General features: G+C 59.9%; 2 protein-coding genes across 6 annotated transcripts; both read left to right on the top strand.

Annotated features, from left to right (window-relative positions):
• Positions 1-22: 22 nt before the first annotated feature.
• Positions 23-9,189, top strand: LOC136297713 (hydroxyacylglutathione hydrolase, mitochondrial). Of its 5 annotated transcripts, none has more exons than XM_066197855.1 (10): positions 84-114; positions 1,794-1,821; positions 2,981-3,162; positions 3,699-3,763; positions 4,544-4,661; positions 5,719-5,827; positions 6,632-6,735; positions 7,057-7,158; positions 7,408-7,487; positions 8,107-9,189. In XM_066197855.1, the coding sequence occupies exons 3-10, from the start codon at positions 3,058-3,060 to the stop codon at positions 8,204-8,206; spliced, it is 783 nt and encodes a 260-aa protein (XP_066053952.1). In that variant the 5' UTR covers positions 84-114; positions 1,794-1,821; positions 2,981-3,057; the 3' UTR covers positions 8,207-9,189. The 5 variants fall into 5 exon arrangements, with proteins under 5 accessions (XP_066053951.1, XP_066053952.1, XP_066053950.1 ...); XM_066197856.1 differs by lacking the exon at positions 84-114 and adding an exon at positions 199-215; XM_066197854.1 differs by lacking the exon at positions 1,794-1,821 and having other exon boundaries at positions 23-114.
• Positions 9,190-10,345: 1,156 nt separating this feature from the next.
• Positions 10,346-14,720, top strand: LOC136297715 (hydroxyacylglutathione hydrolase-like protein). The gene is made up of 8 exons (XM_066197860.1): positions 10,346-10,506; positions 11,218-11,282; positions 11,455-11,572; positions 12,147-12,255; positions 12,398-12,501; positions 12,641-12,742; positions 12,825-12,904; positions 13,322-14,720. The coding sequence occupies exons 1-8, from the start codon at positions 10,402-10,404 to the stop codon at positions 13,485-13,487; spliced, it is 849 nt and encodes a 282-aa protein (XP_066053957.1). The 5' UTR covers positions 10,346-10,401; the 3' UTR covers positions 13,488-14,720.
• Positions 14,721-14,795: the final 75 nt, after the last annotated feature.

Genomic DNA, 14,795 nt, shown 5'->3' with positions numbered 1-14,795 from the left:
GCCGAGGGCTGAGGGCCGGGCGGGCTCAGCGCCGCCCCCGCGCACGCCGGGCCGGGCCGGGCCGGGCCGTGCCGGCGCTGCCGCCGCCGCCGCCTCCCGGGGCGGACAGCCAAGGTAACCGGGCCGGGCGGGGCGCACGATGCTCCGCGGGGGCTGGCGGGGGCTCGGCACCGCCCTGGCAGCCGGGGCCGTCCTCGGGGCCGTTCTCCGAGCCGGTACGTGCGGCGGGTGCGGCCCGGCGGGCCCGCGGGCAGGCGGAGCGGGGCCGTGAGGGGCTCTGGGGCTGCGCCCGGCGGCTCCGGCCGTGCCCGGCCCTGGCGCTGACTCACGGCCCGGGCAGGGCACGACCTGCCGGGCTGCAGCCGGGGCCGGGCCGTGCTGAGGCCCCGCGGGGCTCCGGAGCGCCGGTCAGTGCTCGGGGAGGAGGAGGAGGATGGAGGGGCCGGGGCTGGCGGCCGGGCTGGGTTCGGCGGGTGGCAGCTGGTGATGGAACCAACCCCGCGCTGCCCGAGCTTTGCGTTTGCATTTCGGGCCTAAATCCCCCGAGCCGGTGCTGGGCGCTCTGGGAAGTGTCCCCGGATGGTTTTGCATCGCTCGGGGTTTGTAATGAGCGAGAAGCGCTCGGGGTTCTCTGCCAGACGCGGACAGCTGCGGTGTGGGAGTGTCAGACCGAGCAAGGGCAGCTCCCGAGTTCCTGGGCTCTGCGCCTTCCACACTGCCCGGAGTGGGAGCTGCCCCGGGTTCCCACCCGTTTCTTGGAGCCACAAACTGGCTGGGTATCCAAAAAACCCCTGCGTGCAGAGTGTAAAGCCTGAACGTGCTTCTTGCGAGGCAGCACAGCAGCTGGGCGTGCAGTCATCTCTGCCTGAGATGGGAATTTTCCACTGTTTTATGTAATAAAGAGTGTAACCCCGAAGGTTCTGGAGGAAATGCACGAAGCAGCCGGGTTCTGAGGGAACCTGCCTGCTGCCGCTGCCCAGCATTTCTGTGCTGACATTAACCCTGCCAGCTGCAAAGCCTTTTTTCCCCTTGGCCGCTCCAGCTGGGCTCATGAACCATTCCAAAAACCCCAGTGGGTGATTCAGAGCCTGGCTGGGCTGCTCTGCCACTCCTCTGCTCCAGGCTTGCAGTCAGGAGGGGTGTGGGACAAAGCTGAGCGAGGATGGAGTCACTGGGCATTAATTGTGGGGCAGTGAAGTCACTGGGCATTAATTGTGGGGCAGAGCTGTGTGTGTGGCAGCGATCTGAGCATCACCCAGGGAAGCTCCTCTGGGCTGGACAGGTCTGAGCAGTGCGTGAGAAACTCCCTGCACTGCTCCCGAGGTGCAGCTGAGCTGCAGATGGCAACTGGCAGCACTGTGAGTTTCATTCTTGGTGGATGTTTTCCCCTTCCTCTGTTGGAAATTACACGTTTGAAAACATTTCCTTATGCCGTGCAGCTTGTTTGTTTGTTTGTTTGTTTGGTAAGAAATTGCCAATTACACAGGGCAGAGAGAGGCTGTGGGATGCGGGCCAAGGTTAGAGATGGTTCACAGCAAAGAAGCATTTGAAGGATGTGAATAATTCCTTTGAGCTCAAGTTAAGGTTGGGTTGTTTTCTTTTGTTTGCTTGTATTTTTTTCCCCCTAGTTGGTGTCTGGCCTGCAAACAAACACCCAGTGTAGAGAACTCTTGTGACAGCATCCCAAAGTTCTCCGTGTTGGCAAGCAGCTGTTTTTTGGGCTTTTTTTTTGTTCCCCCATCAAAGAATAGTAAGGACTTTTTTTGTGTTCTTTTTTTTTTTTTTTTTGAAAGGAGTCTTCTCCAGAGGAACCCTCTGCAGGTAGGGATGCTTCTCCCACTGCTGTAAATACCCAGTGCATGCCTGTCCCGTTGTGCCTTGGGTTTTTTGGTTTTTTTTGTTTTGGTTTTTTTTTTGAGCACTGTGTTTAATTTCACTAATTTCCCTTCCCTCACAAGCAGGGATGGTGAAGGTAGAAGGGGAAGCAGCTCTGGGCTGGGCTGGCAGCAGGAGCTGCTCTGCAGGGCTGTGGAGCTGCTCTTATCAGGGCTGGGCAGGCTGGGGACAGGGGGACATGGTGATCATCAGCACGGGGACCCCTCCCTGTGGCCAAGCAGGAAAGTCAGGAGCCTTTGGGAGAGCCAGTGGTGCAGAATTAAACGGGTCTGAGCCAGCCCAGGCACCTCGGGGGGTGTGCCAACACCTCAGGGGTGCTCAGACAGCAATTCCTGACCTGCAGGGACTGGCACCTCCTTCCCTGCCAGTGTCTGAGCTCAGCTCTGAGCTGCAGGGCCCCAGCAGTGCCAGACCTCGTTCTCTTTGCTCCCCTCCCTTGGTTTTTGTGGTAAAACCTCTTAGGGTCGGCTATATTTTTTGAGAGCTGCGTGCCCCTGCACCGAGCCCAGGTTATTTGCATCTGGAATTTGCTTTTTGGATCTGATTAAACATTGAACCAAAAGCAAACACGGAAGCAGTGGTGTTTCATCATGGCTGGCATGGGCGGGAGCCCAGTGTGTGCCTCTTACCTGGCCAGGTGGGGAGCCTTGGAGAGCCTGGCTCCTCTCCCTGTGCTGTGCAGGGTGACAAATCCCCCAGTAACAAACCAGATATTTCTGCCAGAGCAGTCTGTGTAATTCTGTATTTCTCCTTTTTTTTTTTTTCCCTCCTTCCTTTTTTTGTTTTTTTTTGGCTCTAACGTCCCCTTTGTGCCTTTTTTTGCAAAGTCACTGTCCCAGGCTGACCTTTGGCCAGCTCCATTCTGCCTTCCTGCCCCTTGAAATCTCCTCTCTGATCCAGGTAGAGTTTTCCCTGCATGGAAGGCAAAGTGTCCCGTCCTTCTCAGGACAGACCTTGAGGGCCACAAGGTTTTTGTCTGAGGGAGGCAGGCTGGGCTGTCCTGTGAGCTGTCCCATCACCTGCCATGCCCTGTCCCTGCTGTCCCCCTCCCAGGGCTGAGCTTTGGCTGTTTTTGGGTGCCCAGGTCCAGCACAGCTGCGAGCCAAATTCCTGCACACGGAGCACGAGCTGAGGGAGCCCAAGACAGTGAGCCAGGCAGACATGAAGGTGGAAATCCTGCCAGCCCTCACTGACAACTACATGTACCTGCTCATCGACCAGGACACCAGGGAGGCTGCCATAGTTGACCCTGTACAGCCACAGAAGGTAACAAACGCTCCCTTGGCCCTGGGGTGTCCTCCCTTGGCTCTGGGGTGTCCTTTCATTGCTGCATGCAGGAGGGAGCAAGCCACAGGCTGCCCCAGGTGTGGGGGAAAGGCAGGAAATGCTGGCTGTGCACAGGGACAGCCAGGAATCACGCCAGGGACTGATGTCCCCCCCATTCCAGGGATTGCTGTGTGCCCCATTGCAGCGGTTGCTGGGTCCCCCAGTCCAGGATTTTCTGTGTCCCTCACTCCAGGGATTGCTGGGTCCCCCATTCCAGGATTTGCTGTGTCCCCCATTCCAGGATTTTCTGTGTCCCTCACTCACCCCAGGGATCACTGACCTGCTTTGGGATTTTGACCTTAATTCGATGTAGGGCAGAAAAGAGGAAATGGGATTTGTGGGTTGGTCAGAGTCCTGCTGTGCTGCCCTGTAACCCCAGCCTGGCTGCGGACGAGCTCCCTGCAGAGCTGCTGGGGTGGCTCTGGTGCCCAGGTGACACCAGGGACGTAACTCTCCTTCTGTGTCCCACCCTGCAGGTTTTGGATGCAGTCAAAAAGCACGGCGTGAGGCTGACCACTGTGCTGACCACCCACCACCACTGGTAAGTGTCCTGGGTCCCTGACACAGCCACAGCCACGAGCTGCTGCTCCCCTGGGTCAGGGGGATCCCTGAGCAGGAGGATCAGGCCTCATTCCTCTGGCCTTGCCCTGACCAGATGCCTTGTGCACACCGCTAGCTGTGTGTCGGTGCCTTTCACCTCTAAAATCCCGATTTTTCCAGGGACTGGGTGTGGAGGCAGCCGCGGGCTGTGGGAGGAATCTCGTTTGTGCTGAGGTGCCGTGACAGGCCTGTGAGGCGTCCTGCAGTCAGCACTGTGGGAGGATCACCCCAGCTGCAAATCAGCTCTAGCCAGGGGTGGGAAATGAAGGTTTTGCTGTAGTAACCTGGCCAAGGGTCAGAGTGGAGCCACCTCTGCGGCTGGGGAGTGAAACAATCAGCCCTGAGCTGGACAAACCAGCGAGTGAGTGCTGGGCTGTCTGTGTGCCTGCTCCCTGGTGTTTTGTGGGGGTGCTGGATTGCACATTTTCCACTCACCCCATGCCCTCCCTGCCCCAGTTACTGGAGAGGTCACTGGGAGCCCCTAAGGCTGCTGTTTTCCCAGCTGGGGATGGATTTGTCAGGGATTGATTCCCCCTCTCCCTGCCCTAATTACTGCAGAAATGATCTCCGCTCATGTCGTCGTGGCCCGTCCCTGGATATGAGGAGTGACAGATCCTGGCAGAGGGGTGGATTAAAAATGATCACCTGGAGCTTACCACTGCACAACGACCATAAATCTGTGTTCCTTCCTCCCCAAATCCCTTTTTTTCTCCCCTTGCAGGGACCATGCTGGAGGCAACGAGAAGCTGGTGAAGATGGAGCCGGGGCTGCGCGTGTACGGGGGGGACGGCAGGGTGGGGGCCCTGACACAGAAAGTGTCCCACCTGACAGCTCTGCAGGTAAAGGGAGGGCCCTGCAGGACTCTGGGTGTCCCCTCTTGGGGTCACAGGTGTGTCCCCACCTGGGCTGGGCAGCTCTGGTACCTTTGAGCCTCCCTGGGATGTGGGGGATGGTTTCAGTGCAGCGTTCCCCCTTTTCCAGCCCTGGGGACTGAGACCCCCCTGCCTTGGTGACAGGATCCTCGTGTGAGGCACAGTGGGACATGCTGGTTGTCCCTGTGCAGCTGGGGGGCAGAGCAGGTGTGTGACAGGACAGAGACTGTGTGACAGGACAGGGGCTGTGTGCCAGCACAGGAGCTGTGTGACAGAACAGTGTGACAGGACTGGGACAGGGACTGTGTGACAGGGACTGTATGACAGGACAGGAGCTGTGTGACAGGACAGGGACACTATGACAGGGCAGAACAGTGTGACAGCACAGGAACTGTGCCCTGCTGGTAGCACGGCAAGCACTGACCAGACCCGAGTGTTCCTGTGGGAGTGACGGCTGGAACATGGAACATGGGATGTGGGGTGAGCAGGGCAGTGCCAGCTGCCTGCGGGGTTTTTCCTGCCTGGGAGCAGCCTGCTTGTTCCCAGGGGAGCTGGCAGGTGACACAAACTGCTGTGAGAAGTGCGGGCAGGCGTGAAGGGCACTGCAGCCTTGGAGGGGCAGCAGCACAGCAAGATGGGCAGGTGAGGCTGTGTCGGATCCTTCCCTTCTCCTCAGCGTCATCCACTTCTCCCCTTCAGCTCCAGTTTTGTTTGGAGCTTTTTTTTCACACTCCATTAGCTTTGTTTAGGATTTTCTGTTGGCTCCTGCTGCCAACCACCAGGCTTTGAGTCCCTGTGCATGGGAATGAAAGGATCTGGCAGTTCCCTTTGTCAGGACACCTGCTTGGAGGAAGCAGCCCCAGAGCTGCCTCCCCTGGGCTCTCCCAGGAGCAGAGCTGGTGCTTCCTGGCCGGGTTGGGGCAGATTTAGGATCGTTTAGGGCACGAAGAGCAGCGATTCTTCTCTAACAGTGCAATTGCCAGCGAACAGCAGCTTCAGCTTTAGTGTTCTGCCTTCTTCCCAGGTGGGATCCCTGAGTGTGAAATGCCTCAGTACGCCGTGTCACACCTCGGGACACATCTGTTATTATGTGACTAAGCCAAATAGCTCCGAGCCACCTGCAGTTTTTACAGGTGAGGAGTTCGGGAGGTTCCCTTGCCACAAGAATAGAGACTCCCCCTCTGCCTGGGTGCCTCTGGATGTGCATCCATCCCCTCCTGCCGGGGCAGCTGCTCAACATCCACGTCTTGCTCCCCTTTCCAAGCAGGAATTGTAGGTGGAAACTCGTCTGGGTTTGTAAAGAGGGGCTGCACACCCTGCAGGCAGCACCGAGAGCGAGCCCTGGATGACTCCTACATCCAGTTTTTGGGTTTTTTTTCTGGAAAAAAGAGCTGTGGGTTTCCTGGCTCAGGCCAAACTGGCTGATCCCAAACCCTGCTGCTTTTCCATATATCTGTGCTCACAGCTGACAGCAGAGAGAGGAGAGGATAGGGAAGTCAGAGAGGGCTGGTGCTCCACTGCCAGGGCCTGGATCCTGGTGTGGGGAGAAGGATTCCCCTTCCCTGGAGCTGTGCCTCATTCCTGTGTTCTCTAGAGCTCCCAGAAGCTCCTGCATGGAAATCTAAACAAGGTTTTAGGGAACACTGGGGAGAAAACAGAGCCGACTCACCTTTGTTGGATTTCACAGCAAAGAGCAAGTGTCCCTTGTCCCCTGTAGGAGGGACAGGAGGGGACAGGGGCTGCCCACAGGCAGGAGGTGCTGGCAGGGTGTGCCTGCCCAGGCTCTGGGCTTCCCTGCCTCAGCAGCCACCTTTGCCAGCCGGGTTTTTGTGGCACAGCCTGGCTGTCCCTGTGCTGAGGGGGCAGTGGCAGGGCTGAGCCCCCCAGGCTGGCTGTGGGGACCCTGCTGTGGGCCTGATGGCCTGTCACCCCTGCAGGTGACACCCTGTTCGTGGCTGGATGTGGGAAGTTCTTCGAGGGCACCCCGGATGAGATGTACAAGGCACTGATCGAGATTTTGGGCAGCCTGGACCCCAAAACGGTACAAAGCTCTCCTTTGGTGTGAGTGAGGCAGCCCAAAGCACCACACATGGCACTCCCTCAGAGTGCTCTCTGTGGGTGCTGAATATCTGCAAGGATTTGCCTGCCCCAGATGTGTTTGTGCTTTGTGGGGAAAGGGCAGGGGCTGCCTATTAAAGGCTGCTGCGCTGGAACATTTCATCTGTTAAACTGTCCTGCCTGCTGTGTCCCAGCACTGTTGCCTGTCTCCAGTGGGGGCTGTTGGGTTGAGGGTGTCGTTCCTGCTCTTCTGGTCCCCCTTGGTGCCTCTGGAGTCCCCCAGTGTCACTGTCCCTCTTCCCAGAGAGTTTACTGCGGCCACGAGTACACCATCAACAATCTCAAGTTTGCTCGGCACGTGGAGCCCAACAACCCCAACATCCAGGAAAAGCTGGCCTGGGCCAAGGTGAGCTGCTCATCCTTCCCCTGGACACAGAGGAGATGGAGGAGAGGAGAAAGTGCTGGGGGGAAGCAGAGGGGAGTTAAGAGCCAGGAGCTGCAGGGTGGTGTGTTCCAGGGCAGCAGGGTTTGGCTGTGCCCACAATTTGCTGTCTGGGAGAGACATTCCCTGCCGGGAAAACTCCGTGTGGTGTGCAGGACGCACTCCCTGCTCCCCAGAAGTGCTGGTGGAGCAGCCCCGTGCCCCTCCTTGCAGGCCCAGTACGAGAGTGGAGAGCCCACCATCCCCTCCACCATCGCCGAGGAGTTCACCTACAACCCCTTCATGAGAGTGAGGTAGGGATGGATGGACTCTGGGAACAGGGACAGGAGGAGGGGGGAACAGCCTCAGGGTGGATATTTGGAAGAATTTCCTCCTGGAAATGCTGCCCAGCCCTGGGCAGGGGTGGAGTCCCCATCCCTGAGGGGGTGCAACAGCCTGGTGGCACTTGGGGACGTGGGGCAGTGGTGGCTTTGGCTTTTGAGGGAATGGTCGGGCTCTACCTCAGAGGACTTTTCCAACCTCAGGGGTTCCATGTGGGGGCCGTGGTCAGCCCTGCTGCTGGGAGGGCTCGGGGAGGGAGATGTCCCAGCAGGAATTCCTCCTCTGCCTCTCACATTCCTGTTTGGATGCCTCCAAGGCTCTCACTGGCTGTCCTGGCAGGAAGTTCCTGGATTTGAGGGTTGTGCTGAGCATCATTCCCTGGCTCAGGAGACAGAGCAGGCATTGCTGTGTCCCTTCACCCAGCAGAAGATGCTGCTGGGGCACAAAAGTGCAATTTCCTCCTGAGCCTTCAAACCAGGCCTGATGAGCTGTGCCAAAGCCCAGGCTTGGATGCTGAAGTGCAGCCTTGAGAGCTGATCCTGAATCCCACAGCTGGGATTCCACTCTGACCCTGTTCTTCCCTCCTGGCAGGGAGAAATCAGTCCAGGACCACGCCAGGGAGAGTGACCCTGTCCGGGCCATGGGGGCCATCAGGAAGGAGAAGGACAACTTCCGAGTGCCCAAGGACTGAGCACTGCCTGCATCACTTTATTGTCACTGCAAGTGTCACTTAGACCAGCCAGATGTTTTAGGAGTTCAAATCTTCTGTTGTGGTTGAGACGAGTTTTATTTAGGTTGGGGTTTTTTTGTTGGTTTTTTTTTTTTTTTTTTTTTTTTGCTTTTGTTTCGTTTTAATTAAGGATAAAAAAAAAAAGCACTTTGCTCTCGTTGAGATGTTCTACAGCATATTTATATAATGATGAAGAATATTTATCCTCCTCTTGCTGTCTCTCAAGCTGTCACGTGTCACCTGCAGATCATTGTGCAAGTGTTGGAGGCTGGGCTGGGTCAAACCTGGAGGTTTAGGAAGAAGCTCCTGTTGTTTCTGTGGGGGCCTGATGTGGCTGCACCAGGTGGGACTGAGATGTCTTTGTCTGAAGCACAAACCAAACGCAGGAGCTGAAGATTCCAATGTTTCTTCCATGCTGCTACTTCACCATCCCGAGTGTCGCTTTTGGCTCCACTAAAACCATACCCAGGGCCAGCCCTGCTGTGCCAGTGCTGCTCGGGGTCATTTGGGAGCTCCAGGGGCTGGGCTGGCTCTGGGGGTGGCTTTGGGGTCACCCAGCTTCTCTCTTGTCCCCAGGCATTGCTCTGCTTGCACCCTTTGTGTCCCGAGCCTGATTGCATGAGCCTGCTCTTCCCTGTGTGTGCCCTGTAGGACCTGGCAGGGGTTTGTCTGGTGGCTCAGAGTGCAGGAGTCACTCCCAGTGAGTGACTGTCCCCCTGAGCACTGGGGACAACACCCCTGAGCAGTTGTTACCTGTCCCCAGGTGAGCAGGGATGTGGCGTTGGCGCCAGGTCTGGATTTGCTTTAAAAAATGCTGAATTTTCTGTAGTTCAGAAAGGAAAGTGTCACCTGAAGCTGTGTGTGGTGTCTCCTGTGCTGCCACGCCAGGGTGTGAGTGCACTGAGGGCTGGGCAGAGGGGAAATAAATAACTGCTGGAAACAGAGGTTCTTTAACTCCCAGACTTGTTCATTTATTGGGTTTGGATCAGAGATTGAAGTCAACCGACTGGAAGTATCTTTCTACCTAGTCCTGGGGGGGTGTGGGTGGCATTTTGGGGACTCCAGGGGCTTTAGTGGCAGCGGTATTTTTGTGGGAGAAGAACAGAGAGGGTCCAGCCCTGGTTTTGCTGCCTGTGAGTGCCATTCCCTGCTCACAAGTGGCATTTGGGGCCCTCAGGACAAGAAGGACATGGAGGGGCTGGGGAAGGGAATGGAGCCCCAGGAGTGGATGAAGGAGCTAGAGAATTCCTGAGGGAGCTGGGGAAGGGGCTCAGCCTGGAGAAACGGGGTCAGGAGGAATTTGTGGCTCTGCAGGAGGGGACAGCCGGGGGGGTCGGGCTCTGCTCCCAGGGAACAGGGACAGGAGGAGAGGGAACGGCCTCAGGCTGGGCCAGGGGAGCCCAGGGTGGATATTTGGCAGAATTTCCTCCTGGAAATGCTGCCCAGCCCGGGGCAGGGGTGGAGTCCCCATCCCTGAGGGGATGCAACAGCCTGGTGGCACTTGGGGATGTGGGGCAGTGGTGGCTTTGGCTTTTGGGGGAATGGTCGGGCTCTACCTCAGAGGACTTTTCCAACCTCAAGGATCCCATGTGGGGCCACGGTCGGCCCTGCCCCAGCTCTGGAGTCCTGCTGGGAGAGCTCAGCTCAGCCCCCTGAGCCTCTGGGGCTTCCTGCCCTGGGGAAGAAGCTGGAGAATTCCTGAGGGAGCTGGGGAAGGGGCTCAGCCTGGAGAAAATGGGGAGCAGGAGGAATTTCTGGCTCTGCTCTTCCTCCCAGACGTCCCAGCAGGAATTCCAGTGCCCGGCACCGCTCTGCACCTTCTCCCCCCGCTGCTGTTTCCATCCCGTCCCCCGCTGCCACCAAAATGCCACCAGTGCCACCAGTGCCAGCACCCTTTCATCCCTCCCCTCGCACCCCGCTGCCACTGCGGGCTGATTTTGGGGACCTGGGGGGAGGTGTCCCCTCCCTCCTCCAGTGTCGGGACGCGCCGTGGCCCCGCAGGGTGACACCGTCGCCGTGGCTGTCGCCGCAGTGGCGGGGCCGTGCGGGCTCTCCCCGCCCCACGCTGCGTGTCCCGCCCCGCACACGGCGGGGACCGCCCCGGGGGTGGCGCTGGGGACACGCCGGGCTCCCGCAGCCCCGGAGCCGCCGGGGCCATGAAGGTGAAGGTGATCTCCGTGCTGGAGGACAACTACATGTACCTGGTGATCGAGGAGAGCACCCGCCACGCCGTGGCCGTGGACGCCGCCGTCCCCAAAAGGGTGAGCGGGGTCCCCCCGGGGAGGGGGTGGCGGTGGCGGTGACATCCCCACAGCGGGGACATCGGTGACCACCCGGAGCATCCCCCCGGCAGGACAGACCCCTCCATCCCGTGGAATGTGGGGTGCGGGCCCCTCTGTCCCTGCCCCGAGCCGCCCCCTGCCCGTGCCGCAGCCTTGGAGCCTGGCAGACCCCACAGGAGCAATCCCAAATATTGGGGTATCCCGTGGCTAATCCCGTTTTCCAGGAGCCGGGAAGGCAGCGGGCGGGGGATGGCCGTGACCCGCGTGTCCCCTGGTGTCCCTTGTGCCACCCCACCAGCGTTTGGTGCTGACTCGGGCATTTCCTTCCTCTGGGAGGAGCGCGGGGTTTGTTCCTGGCCCTGGATGTTCCCTTGGCGCCCGGAGCCGCCGTGCCGGGGTTGTGGCAGCGCCGTGCGGCCCGAGCGGTGGCCAGGGCGGGTGGCACGGCCAGCGTGTCCCTGCTGTGGCCGTGACCCCCGTGTTCCCCTCTGTGCCTTCCCTAAGGATGGCCAGGAAACGCCACAATCCCCGTGGAATGAGCGTGGTGCCGTCCAGCTGCTCCCCCCAGGGTCACACCTTTGTCCCCGTGGTTTTGGGGGGTTCCTCTGCCCGGTGCCACCGGGGACAGGTCACTGTGTGTGTTTGTGTCACCTCCTCTGCCCCCTCACCGCTTCTCTGGGTCCCTTCCAGCTGCTGGAGATCATCAGGAAGGAGGACGTGGTGCTCAGGGCCGTCCTCACCACCCACCACCACTGGTACGTGTGGCCGGGTCGGGGTGCCCGTGTCCCCACGGGGACAGTGGCCGTGTCCCCAGGGGGGCAGTGCCCGTGTCCCCAGAGGGACGGTGCCCATTCTCATTCCCGGTGCCCATTCCCAATCCCAGTGCCCGTTCCCAATGCCCGTTCCCAGCCCCTCCTGTGCCCTCAGGGACCACGCCAGGGGCAATGAGGAGCTGGCCCAGCTCTTCCCAGGCCTGCAGGTGTTCGGGGCTGACGAGCGCATCGGGGCCCTCACACACAGGGTCACCCACGGCCAGGAGCTCACGGTGCGTGCCTGCAGCAGCCTGGGGACACTGGGGACATCGGGGACATCGGGGGCTCAGACCCCACACATGGGCCCTGCCTGATGGGGTGGGGCGCTGGGGTGGTCCCTAGTGGGGTGGCACCACAGTTCCCAGTGGGGTGGCCAGTGGGGAGTGGAGTGAGGTGGTCACATTGTCCCCAGTGGTCCCCAGTGCAGTGGGGCGGTCACACTGTCCCCAGTGGTCCCCAGTGTAGTGGGGTGGTCACAGTGTCCCCAGTGTAGTGGGGTGGTCACACTGTCCCCAGTGGTCCCCAGTGTAGTGGGGTGGTCACAGTGTCCCCAGTGGTCCCCAGTGTAGTGGGGTGGTCCCCAGTGGTCCCCAGCGATCCCCAGCTGTCCCCAGTGGGGTCGTGTTTGGGGTTGTACTGGGGGCTCCCACCCTCTCCTGGGTCCCAAATGCCATCGGAGCAGTCACAGCTGTGCCCACCCAAAGCCCCGTCACATCTGTGACCTGCTGGGCCCCGGGCAGGGCGTGGGGAGGTCTGGGGGGGTCGGTTTGTCCCCCTCAGTGGGACCCTGACCCTCTGTCCCCCCAGTTTGGGGCCATCAGGGTGAGGTGCCTCTTCACCCCGTGCCACACCTCGGGCCACATGTGCTACTTCATGTGGGAGGACGATTCCCCGGATGCTCCGGCTCTTTTCTCAGGTACCCCCCCGTGGCTCCTGGGGACACCCTGGCTGTGTGCTGCCTGTCCCCCACACTCAGCTCTCCTGGGGTGAGCCCAGCACCCCCGGGCACCCCCACCCCCGGCACTGGGGTCCCTCAGTGCCCGGCCCTTGTCCCACAGGTGACACCTTGTTCGTGGGGGGCTGCGGGCAGTTCTTCGAGGGCACGGCGGAGCAGATGCTCACCAACCTCACCCAAATCCTGGGCACTCTGCCCGAGGACACGGTCAGTGTGCTCAGCCCCGGCCTGGGGAGGGCTCCTGGAGCCAGGACGGGGCTCGGGGCAGGGATGTGGGGCTCGGGGCAGGGATGTGGGGCTCGGATCCAGCACTGGGGGTGGGTTTGACGCCGGCTGCCTCCCGCAGAAAGTTTTCTGTGGCCACGAATGCACCGTCAGAAACCTCAAATTCGCCTTGAAGGTGGAGCCAGAGAACGAAGCGGTGAAGGAGAAGCTGGCGTGGGCCAGGGTAGGTGCCTGTTCCTCCCGTGCCAGGGCGGGGCTCAGGGTGTGGGATGGCAGCAGGATTTGGGTCCCTGTGCTCCCTGCAGCAGCGTGATGATGACGACCTGCCCACGGTGCCCTCCACGCTGCAGGAGGAGTTCCTGTACAACCCCTTCCTGCGGCTCACGTAAGCACTGCTGGCCCCTACCCTCAGATTTCCCCTCCAGCCCCATCCCAAATCCCCCTTCCAGCCCCATCCCAAATCCCCCTTCCAGCCCCATCCCAAATCCCCCTTCCAGCCCCATCCCAAATCCCCCCTACAGCCCCATCCCAAATCCCCTCTCCAGCCCCATCCCAAATCCCCTCTCCAGCCCCATCCCAATTCCCCTCTCCAGCCCCATCCCAAATCCCCCTTCCAGCCCCATCCCAAATCCCCTCTCCAGCCCCATCCCTTTCCCCAATGGCCAGGTGGGAAATCCCAGCCCAGGGGAGGTGCCTGGACACGGGGTCACCCCAGACCCCCCAGCACAGGGTGGCACTCCCCCGCTGTGGCGTGGGGGTCCCCTGGTGTCCCCAGGGGCCCAGCAGGCCTGTCCCCTGGCAGGGAGGAGCCCGTGCAGAGGTTCACAGGCAGGACAGAGCCCGTGGAGGTGCTGAGGACGCTGCGCTCCCAGAGGGACAACTTCAAGAAGCCCAAGGAGAGGCCCAACCCCCAGGCCGTGCTGGCTTTCGACTGGGGGCTCTTTGGGCCCCTCCTGGAGAAGAAGTGACACCGCTGTGGTGCCAGGGCTCCCTCCTGGCTCTGCCCAGCTCGGATTTGGTCTTCAGGCTGCTTGTGTCAGGCTGCAGTGCTCTGCTCCCCTCTGGCATTCCCTGTGGGGCAGCACCTGGATCCCTCTGCAGAGCCCAGCCTGGGGGCGTGGGTTTGGTGGCAGCTCCAGCGCTGGGACAGAGCTGCTTTCAGGGATTTTCGTGTGTGGAGTTCTTTGTTGCCACTGGTGTCTTGGTTTGGGGCTCTTTCCTGCGCTACAAACCGGACCAAGGTTTTGTTTTTTCTTCCTTTTATCGAGTTTTAGTTCGGATTCACTTCCCTGCATGGAAGGGGAAGGATTTATCCAGCTGCCAAGTGGTGCCATGGCCATCCCCTGGGTGCTGGGGATGCTGGCAGAGGGTCAGGGGACACGCAGTTTTGGGGTCAGTGCAGGAGCTGCCAGCCCCGGGGCCATGGAAAGGAGCCAGGGAAAAGCTCAGGGATCCCCACGGAGCACCAGGCTCCCCTGCCTGCCCTCCAGCCCCAGGGGCTGTACCCCAATCCCAGGAGTTGTGGCATGGTGCCTTTGGAACTCCTGGGAGCCCTCCTGGCCCTGCCTGTCCTGCCCCAGCCACCCTGAGCCTTCCCAGGTCAGGGATGGACACTTGCATCCCCATGGGAAACTGGGAAGTCACTGGTGGCTCCAGCCCTGTGCTAACGAACCCCCTCACAAATCACAGCAGGGCTTGGGTGGGTTTTCCTCCCTTTTTTCCCATTTCCCCCCTTTTTTTTCCCATTTTCCCCTCTTTTTCCCCCTATTTTCCCCCCTTTTTCCCCCATTTTTCCAGTAGGTCCCACAGGGATTTGTGGCCCAGTCGCTGCCCTGGGGAGCCCTTGAACCCTGTGGGGTGTCCAGGGTCTGCCCCAGGATGGGATTTCCCAAGCTGGGACAGATTTTAGGCAGCCAAGAAGGAAGTGCTGCCAGGCATCCCTTGCTTTTTTGCTTTTTCCCAGGATAAAACCTGGCCAACCCTCGGTGCCAACTCTGTGGACATTTCCAGGGAGCACCTGGGGGCTCCCAGGCCTCCTCAGCCCTCACTCTGCAAAATCAGGGCTGTTTTCTTCATTTGTAACTCTGAGAAAGCAGCAGAGTGTGGGGGAGGCACTTTCCACCGGTGAAACCATTCCCTTTCTTTTAAATTTTTGTGGAGAAAATGAGAGTTTGATGTCAACTCCCAGCATGGATTTCAGGGATTTTCACGTGTGCACTGTGAATTTCTGTGTTGCCACTGGAGTCTGGTTTGGGGCTCTTTCCTGTGCTACAAAC

Source organism: Chamaea fasciata, unplaced genomic scaffold (assembly GCF_029207755.1).
Source record: "Chamaea fasciata isolate MVZ Bird 193981 ecotype frontalis unplaced genomic scaffold, bChaFas1.0.hap1 SCAF_16, whole genome shotgun sequence".
Taxonomy (NCBI): domain Eukaryota; kingdom Metazoa; phylum Chordata; class Aves; order Passeriformes; family Sylviidae; genus Chamaea; species Chamaea fasciata.
The sequence above is the reverse complement of the archived record's forward strand: the minus strand, read 5'-3'. Positions and strand labels throughout refer to the sequence as shown.

Bases quoted from the DNA above. Each gene is read 5' to 3' on its own strand.
- LOC136297713 (XM_066197853.1), top strand. From the start codon at position 140: ATGCTCCGCGGGGGCTGGCGGGGGCTCGGCACCGCCCTGGCAGCCGGG. The intron at 3,163-3,698 runs GTAACAAACGCT...CCCACCCTGCAG, and splicing joins ACCCTGTACAGCCACAGAAG to GTTTTGGATGCAGTCAAAAA. The intron at 7,488-8,106 runs GTAGGGATGGAT...CCCTCCTGGCAG, and splicing joins AACCCCTTCATGAGAGTGAG to GGAGAAATCAGTCCAGGACC.
- LOC136297715 (XM_066197860.1), top strand. From the start codon at position 10,402: ATGAAGGTGAAGGTGATCTCCGTGCTGGAGGACAACTACATGTACCTG. The intron at 10,507-11,217 runs GTGAGCGGGGTC...GGTCCCTTCCAG, and splicing joins ACGCCGCCGTCCCCAAAAGG to CTGCTGGAGATCATCAGGAA. The intron at 11,573-12,146 runs GTGCGTGCCTGC...CTGTCCCCCCAG, and splicing joins CCCACGGCCAGGAGCTCACG to TTTGGGGCCATCAGGGTGAG.